Below are 16236 nucleotides of genomic sequence, written 5' to 3' on the forward strand. Positions count from 1 at the left end.
AAGTGGTAGAGTGGCATGAACTTATTGGAATTCCAATAACTTTCCATGGGATTACAAATAGCAACTTCCTAGACCATGAAGGGGATCAAGAAAGGCTGTATATAGGAAAGCATAATTTTAACATACCTTTCAAATCTTTCCTAACTACCCCATCATTCGATTCTCCTAGAAAGGCAAATCTGGCTCCATTAGGTGCCGAGACATTGAGCCCTAGGGTTCATGGTTGGATAACATATAGTTTCTGACGTTTCTAATGTTCATTGTCATATACTCACCTCTCTTTATATGCTGCTACTGTAGTTATTGTCCAGAAAATTGTCTTTCAATCATCTGAAGTCATAGGAAATTTTTTGTTTTGAATTGCCAGTTAAACTTTTCTGATTTAACCTTTTAAAAAATCACTTGTTTTCCTTTGTTAGACTGCAAACTTTCCCCCCTAAATCACTAGTTTATGATGAAAATGGACAAGCATTTATGTAATATGTATGGAGGTGCTATTTTTGCTAGTGCTTCTAGTGCTTGGTGTGGTATGTGTCACTTTTTTGAGGCACATCAAACCCATGATTTCACAAATATTATTGCTTAGGATAAGACCAGATGGTGCCTATGTAGGTGTTTCAAAAGCAAATCTATTAAACAAAAATATTAAATAATAATGTGTCAAATGATGGTTATGGAGAAACTACATGTCTCTTGAATGTGTCTACATTATATTGATACTAAAAATGACCTTGTAAATTAGAAACTAAAGTCGGGGTAAACACTGTGACTTATTCAAGTCACATAGCTAACAAAGCTAAAGGATTCAAATGAAGGTGCCCATATCTCTCTGACTGAAGTCTTCCAAACTAACTCTCTGATGTCCTTTTACATAAAGATTCAATTTAGTTACTCACACGTGGGTGTGTGGCCTGTATTTTAATACCCCATCTCATCTCCTCTAAAACATTTGTTTTTTATTTGTGAATTAAATCCTTCACCTCCAGAAAAACAAAAAAGGGACTGCAGTGAATTTTTGTGCGTCTAAGCATTTATGAAAACATACAAGGAAAAGGACCTGATTTCCCGCCTGGCTGAGTGAAACAATTTTTTTCACCTTGGCACTTCAGCCTACAGCTGTAATAAGGGCCTTTATGCTCAAATAGGCCTTTAAACGGAACACATGCTGAGCAGAGACCCACTTTCTCAGCCCCGCTCCACTGTGTTGTCTTTTCGCCAACTGACCAGGCTGAAGCAGCAGCAGGAGAGACTGCAGGTAGGTGGGGAGGGGATCATTTTGAAAGCCCTAAATCCCTTGCAGGAAAGAAGCAGCTGCTACTTGTTTTCCTAAACATCTGTCCATCTGTCCATCCGCCCCTGGCTGTAACTCATCCTTTGAAGGCTCAAGGTAGTTAAATGTGGTCTAAGGAGGAATCACTTCTGAAAACTGGTTGGTGATTGGAAATGGACACAAATGCCACTCAGAAAAGTTAGACTGTGAAGAGAGTAGTTGGGGGAATCTTAAAGAAAATAGCTATTCCTTTTTCTTACAACGTATACAGCTTTAGATGATAGAATGAATGTATTTATCACAACACTGCCCAAATTGAATTGTATGCCCTGAGATATTATTTCACAAGATACAGGTACACTTAACCACTCACATTTTGATTTTAGCCTGCAGGCGAGATACAGACCACTGATTTATAAGGATAAAGGACACCACCTTTTTGGTAGAATGAGCTCTGCATTTGTTACACCTGTGGAATTTAACAGAGAGGAAAAAAGGTTTTAATTTTATTTACTTATTTTTCCCCAGTGGTCAGAAGAGCAGTTGGAACTCAGCAGTCATAAAATAGAGATTTATACATGAATGACGAAGTTAAAATAAAGGAACAAAGTTAAAATAAAGGAACGCCTGCCTCTGGAGGCAGGCGTAAGGGACAGACTGCATTTTCGCAAAGCAACCCAAGGGGTCACAGCAGCCCCTACGCAGACAAGCGGAATCGCAGCCCTAGACTGTGCATTTAGGCACTTGCCCCGCCCAGAGCGCGCTCGTGGCCACGCCCCTACCCTGGATCCTTCCTTTGGTGAAGGCGCTCTATTCCATTTACAGGATTCGGGGCGGGGCCAGCAGGGCGCAGGCGCAAAGGGAAGCGGAAGTAGGAACTGGAGAAGAAAAGAGGAGAAGGGTTTGCACTGTTTCGCTGAGCCTGCCGTGACGTTCCTCCTCCTCCCGCGGGAAGAGGCGGGTGTCAGCGCTCGCCCAGGCTCCTCCCTTCCCCGCCCCCTGCCTGGGAGTCCCGGGCAGCTACCGTCTGTGCCAGCCGAGATGGCGCTGGACCCCGCAGGTACGAGAGCGGGCGACGTGGTTTGCCGAGGCCCAGCGCCTCGGTTCTCGCGCAGCGGGTCTTACACTGCCTGGTCGCCTGGGAAAGGCGCAGAGCTCTGAGGTTGCCCGGCCTCCACCGGCATCACCTCAACCGGGGCTGGCTACTTTTGGGTTTTCTGCCGACCTTGGCTTCTTCCTTAGGTCATTTTCTCGCTAGTTGGAGTTAGTGCTAAGTGAGGGGCATTGGGTTTGTGGTCTAGACTATAGTCCATTTGTGGCTTACGGAGATCTTCCTCCGTTGAGCGACTGCCTTCATTGCCATCCTTCGTGCTCTTTGGGTCACAGACTCCTTTTAAACAATATTACAGACACTTGCTCCGCAAGAGTTTCCATTGTCGTGCTGGTGCACAACATTATTTTTCGAGTAGTTCATGGACCTTACGTTCATCCTTGTAGCCCAGTGTAACAGTTCTAAGGATCCATCACTATAGCAAGAGTCAGTTGTTTTGGAAAGGATCTTCTGTGTCTTAGATGTTATTTTATGTGCTTCTGCACATTGGATTAGAGATTTGCATACGAAATCAGTTTACAGTAGAGATCAATGAATTCTTGCACAAGCTCGTCCGCCTTTTTTTTTTTTTTTCACTGTAAGGATATATGTAAAGAACTTCAGTTTTGAAAGAAACATAAATATGAAAGAAGGAATAGATTTAATCCATTCTTTTCATTTTACGGAATGAAAAACTCAAAGACACTGAGACATTTTATGCTTTTGGAGCGAAAAAAATTGCTTTTCAGGCCCTCTCAGAGGTTGAAAAATATATTTAACACACAATAATACATTTACTGAATAGTATATTATCAAGCTAAATATATGGAATTATCCAAACACGGTATGTTCTTTTATCTAGATTTTACAGATTGCAAAATTGAGCCTCAGAGAGGTTAAGTTACTTAATCTAAGCAGATAGTAGTAAAATCAGCAAGAACTCTAATTTGAAGCATGAAGGAATTCTGGAATACATAATGATCCTGTCAGTTTTGGGCTAGGTGATTGATGCAGGCAACAGTCTGGCTTTGAAGAGTATAGTTTCCAGTGATTTGAACTGGGAAAAAGGCATGAGCAAATGTCTTGCTAATAAGCCATACTATGTGTATTTATTTTCAGGTTATTTGATTCATGGAGGAAGAAGGGTTTTAAATAGGGCTTGGCTAGGGCAAGTTCAGGATGAATTTTGTATAATTTTTGTGCTTCTGACCCGGAAGTGGTTGTTAATTTTACATAGACTCAAGAGGTTGAAGACTTTTCTATGCCCATGTTGAACTTAAATTTAAGAAGGAAAAAACCTTCATCCTTACAGTTGCCACCTTCTTCTAGTTACTCTTTAACACCAATTTTGTAGTATACCCAAGGCCACATCTGGCTAGAATCCAAGGGACTACATTTTCAGTTTAGTGTTGTAGGCTATTTTAGTATATTAGTTAAGCAAAATAACTTGGCAAGAGCCCAGCATATGCCATGATTGTTTTAAGTTGTGGGAGATGGTAGCAGCTGTCCCCAGTCTCTTTGGCAGTGAAAAAAAGGACCAGTTTTTGAAGTTCTGTTTTTACTCATTTTGGCTAAAGTTAAGTTGTGGACTTACTCAAACTGACAGAGCAAGTCCTCGTGGGAAAATAGCACCAGTGGAAGTTGTAAATAAATGAGTGAGCCAAGCATGAACTAGAATGACTGTTGGATTCTGATTTAAAGCCTGCCACCACTCGCAGCTTAACTAATACATGCCGTTCACTGATTGGGTTTTGGTATAAATCTGCAAGCAGTGGGTTTATTATGGTCTTTACAGTTAAACTTCTGTGCTAATGTTAATCTGTAGCTGCAGTTACTCCCCAGTACTAGCATCACCGCATTTAATAGTAGGGATTTTACTCTTGTGAGACTCTGATGTTGCCACTTCTCTGAGAAGATATAGAGCGCAGGTTTTAAGGCAACTGACAGAAGACAGCTGTAAATACAGATGAGTTTAGCCTGCAGTTTACCTCCTGTGCCACCTAGCCCTAACAGGCCACAGAGGTAGTAGTCATGGCCCAGGATTTGGGGACCCCTGGCATATAGGACAAACAAGTCCTTCTCCCAGTAGGAAGAAAACACTCCTCCCCCACTCATATATACACATATGCTTACAGAAGCCGATTAGCTTTATAAGAAAATAAATGCTGTGGTGTGTGTTAGACTGTGAATGGAGGACTATTGTAGATAATGGCAAGTTCTACCAGGAAATATCACTGATTGTAATCTGATGGATGAGAGGAAGTGACTACGTGAAGAACTAGGGAAAAGTATGGAAGTATCAAACTTTTAAAATATTTTTTATTCTAGTTTATTAGTGCATATGTGTAGTACATAATATTTACAATGCTTGTGGGAAGTTGGTGCGTGTATGTAACACATTTTAATCTCTTTTTTCATTTTTCCTTCTCTCCCTCCCTCAGCTACCTCTTGATTCTCCTCACTTTTTTGTACAGTACCAGCACTACACAAGGATTATAAACATTATGTATTGCAAACATGTGTAAATGCTTAAAACATTTGACTGGACTTCAGCCAGGGGTGGGAGGAGATCCCTTAGAAAGATTTGGGAAAGTTGGTAGGAGCAGGGTACCTTGATGTTGCAGAGATGTTTTTCCTGATGGTGTCATAAGCCATTAGGAGCTTTTAAAAAAAGTAGAGATGTAACAGACTTGGTTTCCTTTTACTATCCTGGTTTCAGTAACAGTGTAGATTGAAGAGGAGTCAGGAGTGGAAGCTGGAAAACAGGTTGGAGTGGTGGTTCAAGCCAGATATGTGTATATATATATCTTAGATTGCGGTGCTTGTAGAAAAGATGGAAAGAAAGAAAAGGTGTCAGTAAATGTTTTGCAGGAGAAAGTGGCAGGACCTGCTGTTTCCTTAGGCAAACTGGGTGGGAGGAAGAATTAAGGATAATTTCTAGGCTCTTTACTTCACTAACTAGATCTGACTTAGCAACAAGAAGTCCATTGGAAAATTTGACAAAAGTAGGTTTGGAAACAGTGGAAAGTAAGAAAGTAGTCATCAAGTTGGGAAGATTTGTTTCTTAAATTTCATTTGTTGCCAGGTAGAGTCTGTGTGCTTGTAATCCCAGCACTCGGGAGGCAGAGGCAGGAGAATCGCTGTAAGTTTGAGACCAACCTGGGCTATACAGCAAGAGCCTGTCTCAGAAAAAACAAAACAAAACAAAAATTGTCTTATCCATCTAACTTTCAAAATATAAAACAAGCCTTCACAGAATTTCAATTTTGTTTGCTTTTGTTTTGTTGCAAGTTTACATTTACATTGTAATGTGTTATGACTTTTTGGAGTCCTAAGTAGTGTGGTGCTCATACTAAGCAGATGATAGCTGTGCTGGATGAAGCTTATAACAAAATCTGTTTTCCCATTTGCTTACGTTTTTGAGACCTTCATAAAAGTTTGATTTTTAGTTGGTAAGCACTTTTTAAATAACTTTGCAGTACCATCTTTTTTCAAAATCTGAACCCCACTGTGGGAGTAAAAAAACCCAAAAAGTGTAATGCTTATTGTAAAAAAGAGAGGAAAGGAAGGTGGTCTAAGTGATATAACTGCATGTATGTTTGAGTGTGTAGGATGGAAAACCATATTACTGAGCTTTTGTTGGATCATTGAACCCAACTGTCTGCAATCTCACTGTATGAATGTCTACTTTATATGCTTTAATTTTATAATTTGGACAACTGTTTCTAAAATGACAATATGTTACTATTAATTAGTGATTTCTTACTGTATATTTTTTTCTTGAAATTCTGTACTACTTGTACCTTTTTACTACTTTGTTTTTTTATTTTGTTTCTTTTTTCTCTTTAAATAAAAACAACAAAAAACAAAAAAAATCTGAACCCCAAAATGAAATGCAGATATAGCCTTTTTTTTTTTTTTTTTTTTTTTTGGCATTTTGTATATTTGCTTTAAATATTCCAGGGGTGACAAAGGGGACTGAAGGGAGAAGGAAGCTGGCTTTTCTCAGCAGCTCTTGCTCCACAAGCTGGCAGCAGGGAAGAAGTCCTACTGGAAACTGGGCCCTGGCACAGTACAGGGACCCCTGGTGGGGAGGGTAGAGCTGCCAGGCCACTCAGGTGACTGAAGTGGTTTGCAAGGGTTACTGAGCCAGTCTCATGACATAATTATCACAGTTGCTCTTGAGCGGTATTAAATTAAGGGATGACAAAAGGAACCAAGAGAGTAGCTTATGCAGTTGGATTCTGAACCACGATCAAAAAATTGTCTTTATCTGGTGCAACTATTATTTCTTTTTTCTTGAAGTGAATGCAGAGGAAAGTGAGGTCGTTCTGGGGGTCGATTTCATGCACTGTGCTCTGTGCCTTCAACATGAAGTTGTCATGAGTTTGAGTGCCTTCTGTGTTCACACCATCATTCCTGCACGCCTTTCTGGCTCTGAAGTCCTTTTAGTGTTTCTTCCACCTCTGCCATCTCAGGCTGAGCCAGCAGCTCCATGTGGCCAAGGCTCAGCCCAGTTCAGCACCTTTCTGCTGCCTACTTATTCTTATGTGTACTTTCACTTATTGTCCTTTTGGTAATGCAAAGGTAATAACAATAATCTTTATGGGGTTATCAGCCATAATTATATTCACTATTTCTATTGCAGTTTGCTGAAGAGAGTCCAAAGCATCCAGGAAAAGTGGCTGTGAGGAAATACAAATTTTTCAAACATACTGTTGTCTAAATTATACTCTTAGATATTTAGATTTAATTTGTCTGGGCTAGGGCCCAAGCCTCCAATATCTTAAAATAACATTGTAAGCAGTTCTTATGTGCAGACAGAATAAAGGAGAGACAACAGTATTTTGAACTCTCTGAATTTGTCCTTAAGTCTTTTTCCCAGTCGAGTCTCTATTCTTACAAGAAATTCTCCCTTGTATCTTTTAGCCATAAAGAGGGCTTTTGCTTTTACAGTAATGACATAAGAATTTACAGTGTGGCTCATTCTCCTGTAATTAGACTTAAGTCTAATAGTTAGTTTTATCATTACAATTTTTATGAATTTATTATTTCTTTGTACAAGTATTGTATATTTTAAAAATCTAGTCAAACTTATGCAATTAAAATTTTTAGTGTTTTAAAATTCATGTAAGCTACTATCGTGTATAGAAACAAATGATAAAGACTGGTGCTTTTTTCATTAATTTATTATTTTTTTATTAGTATATTTCTAGTACATAATGCTTACATTCCTAGTGTGGAGTTGGTACATGGATATAGCATATCTTAATTAGTATAATTTTCCAAAAGGTAAAATTATGACTCATGCAAATATAAGATGAGTATGTATTGAAGACCTTCAACTTATAAATTAGTGAGGGTACCAGTAAGATATAAAAATTAGATCAAAAGGCACTTGAGAAGTCAGTACTTAGTTTCATAAATTGCTGCCCTAGAAAAAAAAATATGTATCAAACTTAACTTTGGAGTTGTCTTTTCTGGTTGCTCAAAATTATTTCTACTTGACAGGATTCTAGAGCTTAACCTTTGCTCCAACAAGTTGTAAAGTAGTCCTATAATCCATAGTACCAAAGGAACACCCAGTTAAGCCTTTGCCTATTCCAGTGGTCCAGGCAACTTTTCCAACATTATGTTCCCAGATGATAGGAACCTGGGCCTGATTGTTTAGATTTTTTTGCTTTCTCTATGAAGTAGTAGAGAGTCCTTTCTTCCTTCTGGCTTCCTTCTTTTTAGCAGGATAGGAGGTTTCTCTTTTGTCTCATTTAGTTTGAGTGCATGGCAACTCAAGGCAAGTTCTTTTAATCATGCATGTGTGTGCATGTCTGTCTGCCTATGTCCATCTGTGTCTTCTCAATTGCTGTTTGCTTCCAGGAATCTGGTAAATGGATGAAGATGGGACAGTGATAGGGCTCAGGGGTGGAAAATGGGATGAAGAACTTAAAGATATTTCATGAGAGGGTGTCAAAGTGTTTATGTCTTAGGATGAAGTCATTGTGGCAGCTTGTGGAGTTTATTGGAGTTTTTCTAGTGGTTCCTATGGAGATGCGACTAGATTAGTGTTAGGGGTGCTGACACTCATTCAGTGAACATTTTTACTTTTAAAGTTACATAGCTAAACAGATTTGAAGATCTTTTTTCCTGAGCATTATGTGATTAATTATGTAAAAGATTATGAGCTGAGTGTAAAATTTTTGCTTTTATTACTGCCTCTTATCTCTTGAGTATCTTTTTGGTCATGCTTTATGTACTTTTGTAAGTATATTTTTTAGTCATGGATTACGTTGGTAGTACAAAACTGAAAAAAAATGGTTAGAGTTTGCATTTTGTATATTTCTAAACCAAAAGTATTTGCAATAGAAAATAAATTGTTTCACTAGATTAACCACCTTCTGAGAGGTTGCTTGGTGAAATAAAACCAGCTGAAGCAAAGAACATAAGCAGAGTTGAGATCAAAGAGAAATGTATGTCACGGCAGTGGAGGACTTTAAATTGTGAATCATGACATGTCCTGCAAGCCATATTAAGAACTCTGAATTCACCTTGTACAGTGGTACATGCCTATAATCCCAGCTCTTGGTAGGCTGATCAGAAGGATTGAAGTGAGTTCAAGGCCAGTTTCGGCTACATGGTGAGTTCAAAACTAGCCAAGACCCTGTCTCTAAAAAATAACAAAAACAAACCAACAAACTCAAAACCAAAAAAACCCCCCAAAACTTTCATTCTATCTGAAGAAAAATAGAGGGACAGTGCAAGTTTTCAGTCATGGTGACAAGTGGAACTTCCCTTGTGTTTTGGCAGTTTTAACTTTTTTATTAGTACATGTTTGCAGTACCTAATGATTACCTTCCTCCTGGGTAGGAGGTGGTTCAGGTACGTAACACTTTTTAATTTTTTTTTTCATTATCCTCCTTCTCCTCCTTACCACCTCTCATATCTCTTGGTCCCCTTCCTCTTTACTGTTTTTCTATTGTCTGCCTTTTATTTTGCTTTTTTATGTTATATTTTGAGTTTCTCATATAAGAGCAACCATTCAATTTTGAAGCTTCTGTGTCTGTTTTATTTCACTTCGTGTGATGGTCTCAAAGTGCATCCATCTTCCTACACATGATTCAGCTTGTTCTTTATGGCAGAATAGTACTCCATTGTGTATAAATACTGCATTTTCTTTATCTAGTCATCTGATGATGGATGTGTAGGCAACTTCCAGGGTTTAGCTACTCAGAATTGTACTTCTATAACATGGGTATGGCTGTGCCACTTACTATGATGTCTGCAGCTCTTTTTTTTTTTAATTTTAATTTTTTATTTTTTATCGGTACCGGGGATCGAACTCATGACCTCCTGCTTGGAAGGCAGATGCTTATGCCGCTGAGCTAAATCTCCAGCCCGTCTATAGCTCTTTTGAGAAGATACTTAGAAAGGCAAAGGCTGGGTCAAATAAAACTTCTATTTTTAAGTTTTTTGAGTAATCTCCATATTGATTTTCATCATGGTTGTAGTATTGTTTTATATTCCCCAGAGTGCAGTGGGGTTCCTTTGCCCCACAACCTTGCTAGCATTTGCTATTTGTTTTCTTGACTATGTCCATTCTTTCTGGAGTAAGATGGAATCACACTGTTGTTTTAATTACATTTCTCTAATGACCGGAGATGCTGAATATTTTTTCATGTATTTATTAGCCTTTTGTACTTTCTTTTGAGATGTGTCTATTCATTTCAGTTGCTCATTTTTTGATTGGTGCTTTTAAATAGGGGAGTCTAACTTTTTTTAGTTCTTTATATACTCTAGATAGTAGTTCTTTCTGAGAAATACTGGCAATTTTTTTTGCCCATTCTGTAGCTGTCTTTCACTTTGTTGGTGGTTTCCTTTGCTATGCAGATGCTTTTTAATTTGATAAGATCCCATTTGTTGATTTTTAATGTCATGTCTTTTGGGGTTCTGTTCAGAACATTCTTACCTAAGCCTTTATTTTTAAGAGTTTTCTCTGTATTATCTTCCAGCATATTATGTGTTTCTGTTTAGATCTTTGATACATTTTGACTTTAGTACATGGTGAGAGAGTTAGTCTTTCTCCTGTGAAGAGCTGGTTTTCCCAACACCATTTAGTAAAAGAGGCTTTCCTTCCTCTTGTATTTTTGGCCTCATTTTGGGTTAGATTGAGTTTACATCCATTCAGCTGAATACTGCATAAGTGATGATGTATGTTTCTCATAAGGCATATGGTATCTGTATCTGGAGGCACATGATTTCTGTCTCTTATAGATGATGTTAGTTTGGGATCATTCATGCTTGGTTTTGATCCATATTTTTGTTACTTTATCCCCCTGTCTTGCAACTTATACATAATTTGTGGGAGCCACTTAAGACTACGTGCATATTATTTTAAAGTTAGCATCACTTGGTAATTTTTACTTGATTCAGTATTTCCTGTGATGGTTTCATATTGATTTTTTAAAAAGATATCACTGATTTACTTGTACCTACTTTGGCCCATCCATTGAATTAGTATTTTTTGTGAAGCTCTAGTTCTTTTCATTTAGGAATTTATTAGAGAACAAATCTAGTCACTAGGTTTAGGTACTACTTGAATGTTTTGTTAATGGAGTGATTTATTAATGGAATACTCTTCGATAACAGAGTAAAGAGAGGGGAAAGGAAGAAATGGAAGGTGAAGTGGTTTCGGGAAGGCTGATTTCAGTTCAGTCATCTGTAGTGTACCATAAAATATATGGTTTGTTCAGCTTTGAGCTGAAAAAATTGGGTGTTGGTGCCATCTATCAGTCTCTGCTTACTTTGAAGATTGGAAGGTAGGAACAGTGAGGAGAGATGGGGAGGCACCAAGCCCAAGGGTAGTCTTGAGAAAACTGCCAGTGTGAATGGTACCACATTCTCTGCCATGGGAGGGATACCAGCTCTGTCCTAAAAATAATTTCTGTGAAGCTATCTGAAATCCTAGTTTGGATAGTGAATGTTTGGGCAGTGATAGATCAGATAAGAAGGGTATTTGCATACATGTGTTGCATTCTGTAAAATACTACAGAGTTTTGGCTAGCAGGTTTGAATACATTCCCAGATAGACCAAGTTACTTTTTTTGTCTTTTGGCTGTTGCACATCCTGTTCCTTTTTTTTTTAAACTAGAATTTTCCCACTTCTTCCCCTCATCTAATTCTTGTTCATGTCTTTAAATTCAGTTTTGTAAGTGATTTTCAGTACTCCCAAGTCTTTCAAAAATTTTTAAAAGCTTTGGAATTTTTTTTTTCTTTTTTGTCTTATTCCTTTTTATCGGTACCAGGGATCAAACTCATGACTGCCTGCTTGCAAGGCAGGCACGTAAGCCGCTGAGCTAAATCCCCAGCCCCTAAGCTTTGGAATTTTTAAAGAAACACACAAAAAATTATACACATAAATCATGTAGTATTTCTTTCATTCCAGATCTAGAATTTTTTCAAGAAGTAAAATGAAGTCTACAGATAAGATGTGTCTTTAGGTAGGAAAATAATTTGAGAGATGAAGAAAAGGAGTGAGCAGATTCAGCCTGGGTAGTAAACAGTAAATGCTTTTTGTATGATCTCACTTCTTTAAATTTACTTATCGGGGTAGATGAGTATAAAAGGTCAGGCTCAGACGGGGCGGGGGGGGATTGTCCACCAAGACTGCAGTACACAGTTGTGGCCTCTCAGGTTACGAAGTTAGTAGAACTGACTTCTTGTTTCTGATTTTAAATGCATACTGTGAAGTTTGAGGATGAGCAACTGGAAGAGTAAATTAAGTCAGGTACATTAGGTGTCTGGTTTTTAAAAGCCTGAAACATCAGTGATTCTGAATGTCATTGATCTCAAGGACCTCCTGACTCAGAAAGTTCACAGAAAAACAACAGCAACAACAAAAAGGAAAACCTTAGTTTTCATTAACTGAGTTAGGTCATTGTTTTTGTTTGCTTGTTTTTTTTGAGACACAGTCTCCCTAGGCCATTTAGGCTGGCCTTCAACTCTCTCTGAAGCCTAAGTTGACCTTGCCTTTGTGAGAGATCCTCCTGCCTCATCCTCCCAAGTGCTGAGATTACAGAAGTGTGCTGTCTGTCACTTCTGGCTAGTATTTTTTAGGGTGTTAATAACATACTTGTAGAAATCTTTGTTTACAGATATCATAAAGCTGATCAATATTATCTAGTACTTGGTATAAGTGAACCAAACAAAATTGTGCCCAAGTGAGAACACTGATACTCAAATTAACCTTCTTGCCCATGAGTTTCCTATTATATTTTCACATTTCAATATAAGGAAATGAGTAAGAAAGTTTTTAAAGAATTGGTGTTTACTTTCATATTGTGTTTTTACTAAAGAACTGTGTCCCTGGGGGATTTTTAGACATCAGAGAGTGTTAGTTAAGCAGATTGAGTTTTATCAGAAATGTTTATGCTGCAGAATAAGGAAGCTTCCCTATATTACTTACTATAGTATGTGCAATATCGGTATTTGATATATAATAGTTGTCTAGTAAGTGTTCGTTCACAGAGAATCTGTGATAGTGAAATACAGAAATTTCTTAAATATGCATCTTAGTTGTTAAAAAGTTAAATAGTTTTATCATGTATTAGAAGTTGGGGTAATTACAGAGATTAGATACAATTCCTTACCACATTTAACTTAACTGTTTCACGTAGTAGTTCTTAATCTACCTGCATTTTAGAATTGTTTTGGAGTTTTTAGTTCCCAAACTCTTTTTTTTTTTTTTTTGTCTTTTTCTTTTTTATCGGTACTGGGGATCGAACTCAGGACCATATACTTGTAAGGCAGGTACTTCTGCCGCTGAGCTAAATCCCCAGCCTCTTGTTTTGGAGTTTTTAAAAAAATACTAACACCTGAGTTTTATCCTCCTGTTTCTGATTAACTGATCTGAGTGGGATGAAGCATCAGAATTTTGTAAAGCCTTCTCAAGTGGTTTTTAGTACAGTAGAAAGGTTTAAAACTTGTACAAAAACCTGTTTTGCTCGGTTCAGCCTATCATAACAAGATACTATAGAATAGGTAGCACATACAATATAGACTAGGTAGCTTGATTAATAGAAATTTATTTTCTTCACCTTCTGGAAGCTGCAGAATCCATGACCAAATGCCTGCTGTTGAGGACTGTTTTTCTGGCTTCCACAAAACCTTTTTTATATATGCCCTCCTATGATGGAGGCTGGTAATCTGTACCTTCTATAAAGCCGTGAATCCCATTAAGGGCCCCACCCTTGTGACCTCAGTTAACCTAACTTAATCTCCTGAAAGCACTGTCTCTTTAAGTACAGCCACAATGCAGTCTAGAGCTTCCATATGTAAATTTTGGGGAAAGTGGAAAATTCACTTCAGTTGATAGCAACTGTTGATACAGCAGAAGATTGTATAGATCGGGTGATATGACCTGTTATAAATTCAGATGTGATTGAAGTAATACAATTGATTCAGGTAAAATCTCATGGATAGAAATCACTTTTGGGTACTGTGGCCAAGAACTTTGAGATCCAGAAAAGTTGAACTGGTTAGTAAATAAGTAAATTTTGATAATAAGTAATAAGATTCAGAAGATAGAAAAGATAGGAGATTGCACTGGTGTTTTGTTTTACCAGATTCTGGATCATGTTAAAGTATTCTTTGAACTCCATTTATTTACCTGATTCTGAATGAAATGATGTTTGTAGGACAGCTCCTTTCTCCATTCCTTTATTCTGCTAATATTTATTATACACATTCTGCATACTGTATAAATGTAAGCAGATTTTCCAGATAAGAAAGATAATAAATCTAATGGGATGGTAAAGTAAACTTTCAAACTGTATTAAATTTGAGATCGAGATGCTGGTAGATAGGACTTGGAATTAATAAGAGCAGAGCCCAATTGGTGGTCAACATTGTCAGCTTGATATCACACATGGAGTCTTTAAAGATATAGCTTGTAGGATTATCTCCAGAGGAATACAAGCAGTTAGTTTGAACGTTTTTGACTATTGTTACTATTGTTGACAGGATTTTTGAGGCTGCTTGAAAGCGTTCCCTCAGACACTATGATGAATTAATTTTGTTTTTTTTTTTTTTTGTCTTTTTCCTTTTTATCGGTACCGGGGATTGAACTCACGACTGCCTGCTTGCAAGGCAAGTGCTTACGCCTCTGAGCTAAATCACCAGCCCTGATGAATTAATTTTAATGTCCTCATTTTGATAAATACTTGTCCTGGAAATGAATTTAAGTTCCAGCCAGAGACAACCTGATAAGGGTGATGGGTGATTATCCTGGAAAATACTACTCTTTTTTTCTCCACGAAAAAAGTATTAAGGTTTTGGTTTTCATGTTTGACTATAGCACGGCTATACTAAGAAACCTGATGGGATTTGAACAAAGGTTGGTCTGTGACATGAATAACTTTTTAATACAAAACTAATTCTATCCACTATCAAAGTAGCACATATTCTTTAAGTAATTTTTATGAAGTATTGTTAAGGTGATGAAGAACCAGTGGCCATCCTCTAGATTTAAATGAGGCGAAGAGTAAGTCAGTTATGCAATATGCAGTATTGCTAAGAAGGCCACAGGGCAAGCTGTGCTTTGTCAGATATCTACTTCTGTTCCCCATAAAATTATTTTTTTGAAAACAAGATGTTATTGGGAAGTTGCACTTGTAGGAAAAGATATTCTCGACATTTTATCAAATTAAATAAATATGTAAGTTCACTTAAATTACGGCTACAGTGGAGACTGCAGCACATTTCTACATTTTCCATGTTTTATTGCATAAGTAGGTTTCCTGCTTTGGTATATTTTGAGTTTGTTATTCCTTGTAGTCTCATCATTGTTAAGGTAATGTGGGTGAAAGAAGAAGTTTTCACACCTAGTAATCTGCAAAATCTGAGGTCTGAGAAATAGTTGCTGTTGGGAAATGGGTACATCTAGTGTGAAGAGGTGGTTATCAACAGTGAAAGCTGATAGGACAAAGAAGTTCAAATGAAGTGTATTACTGTAATGTATAGGTAATGTTTGACACAGAAGCTAAGCACAAATAGGTCTGTTTACCTCATTTATATAATTTATATAATTTACCTCATTTATGTAATTTCCATAGTTTGAGCTTAGAAAAATAGGTTGTTACCAATTGACTGAATATTTGATGTTTTTTTCCTTTGCAGGTGTTTTTCAGCTATCTTACAAATTGCTCCTCCTACTTTTGTTAAACAGGTTTTTCCATTATAGAATTAGAATTCCATTTGATTTTACTGCTGATCAAAAAGTGAGAAGTGTGAAGTTTTAAGCTTTGCTTGTTTTGAAACACAGGGTTCTTCCCACTGTTTAGCACAACAGTACAAGTCTACTTAACCTGTCTATCTTCGTATACAGGCCACTATCCCATGTGCAAGGTGGTGTCTGAAAGGTTTGCATCCTGGGTGACATGATTTTGACATCGCCAAGTTCTTGAGAGGCTTTGGTAATTTTACTTCTTTGAGCCTCTACTTTTTTTATTTGCAAAGTAGGACCAAAAAATACTTACCTGAAAGGTCTTTATGAAGACTGTATGACACTTTTTTTGTCTTTTTTGTTTTTATCGGTACCAGGGATCGAACTCACGACTGCCTGCTTGCAAGGCAGGCGCTTATGCCGCTGAGCTAAATCCCCAACCCCTATATGACACTCTTTATCAGCTCCTTTCTGGGCCAGAAGTAGGCTGCAATAGTAAGGGAGAAGACCTTTCCTACCATTGACTTCCCTTTGTTTATTAGTTCAAGTCGGGCTCCAAGACAGGAAGGTGTAAAGAAGGCTGATCCTCACTGTCATAGTTTTCCCAATTTAAGACTTCTCAGACACCTCTTTCCACATTTTATTGCACGAAGATGTGAACAA

General features: G+C 37.7%; 1 protein-coding gene and 1 pseudogene across 1 annotated transcript in view; one reads left to right on the forward strand and one right to left on the reverse strand.

The window, feature by feature from the left end:
• The first annotated feature begins 1162 nt into the window (after positions 1 to 1162).
• Positions 1163 to 16236, forward strand: part of Cmc1 (C-X9-C motif containing 1) — an 80223-nt gene continuing 65149 nt past the window's right edge. The window contains exons 1-2 of the mRNA XM_003479994.5: positions 1163 to 1255; positions 1892 to 2330. Of these exons, the coding sequence (XP_003480042.3) occupies positions 1163 to 1255; positions 1892 to 2330 (532 nt within the window). The remainder of the gene's footprint in view (positions 1256 to 1891; positions 2331 to 16236) is intronic.
• Positions 6590 to 6833, reverse strand: LOC111754595 (dynein light chain roadblock-type 1-like; annotated as a pseudogene).

Source organism: Cavia porcellus, unplaced genomic scaffold (genome assembly GCF_034190915.1).
Source record: "Cavia porcellus strain 051 isolate PalLab524CR breed Dunkin Hartley unplaced genomic scaffold, mCavPor4.1 scaffold_10, whole genome shotgun sequence".
Lineage (NCBI taxonomy): Eukaryota > Metazoa > Chordata > Mammalia > Rodentia > Caviidae > Cavia > Cavia porcellus.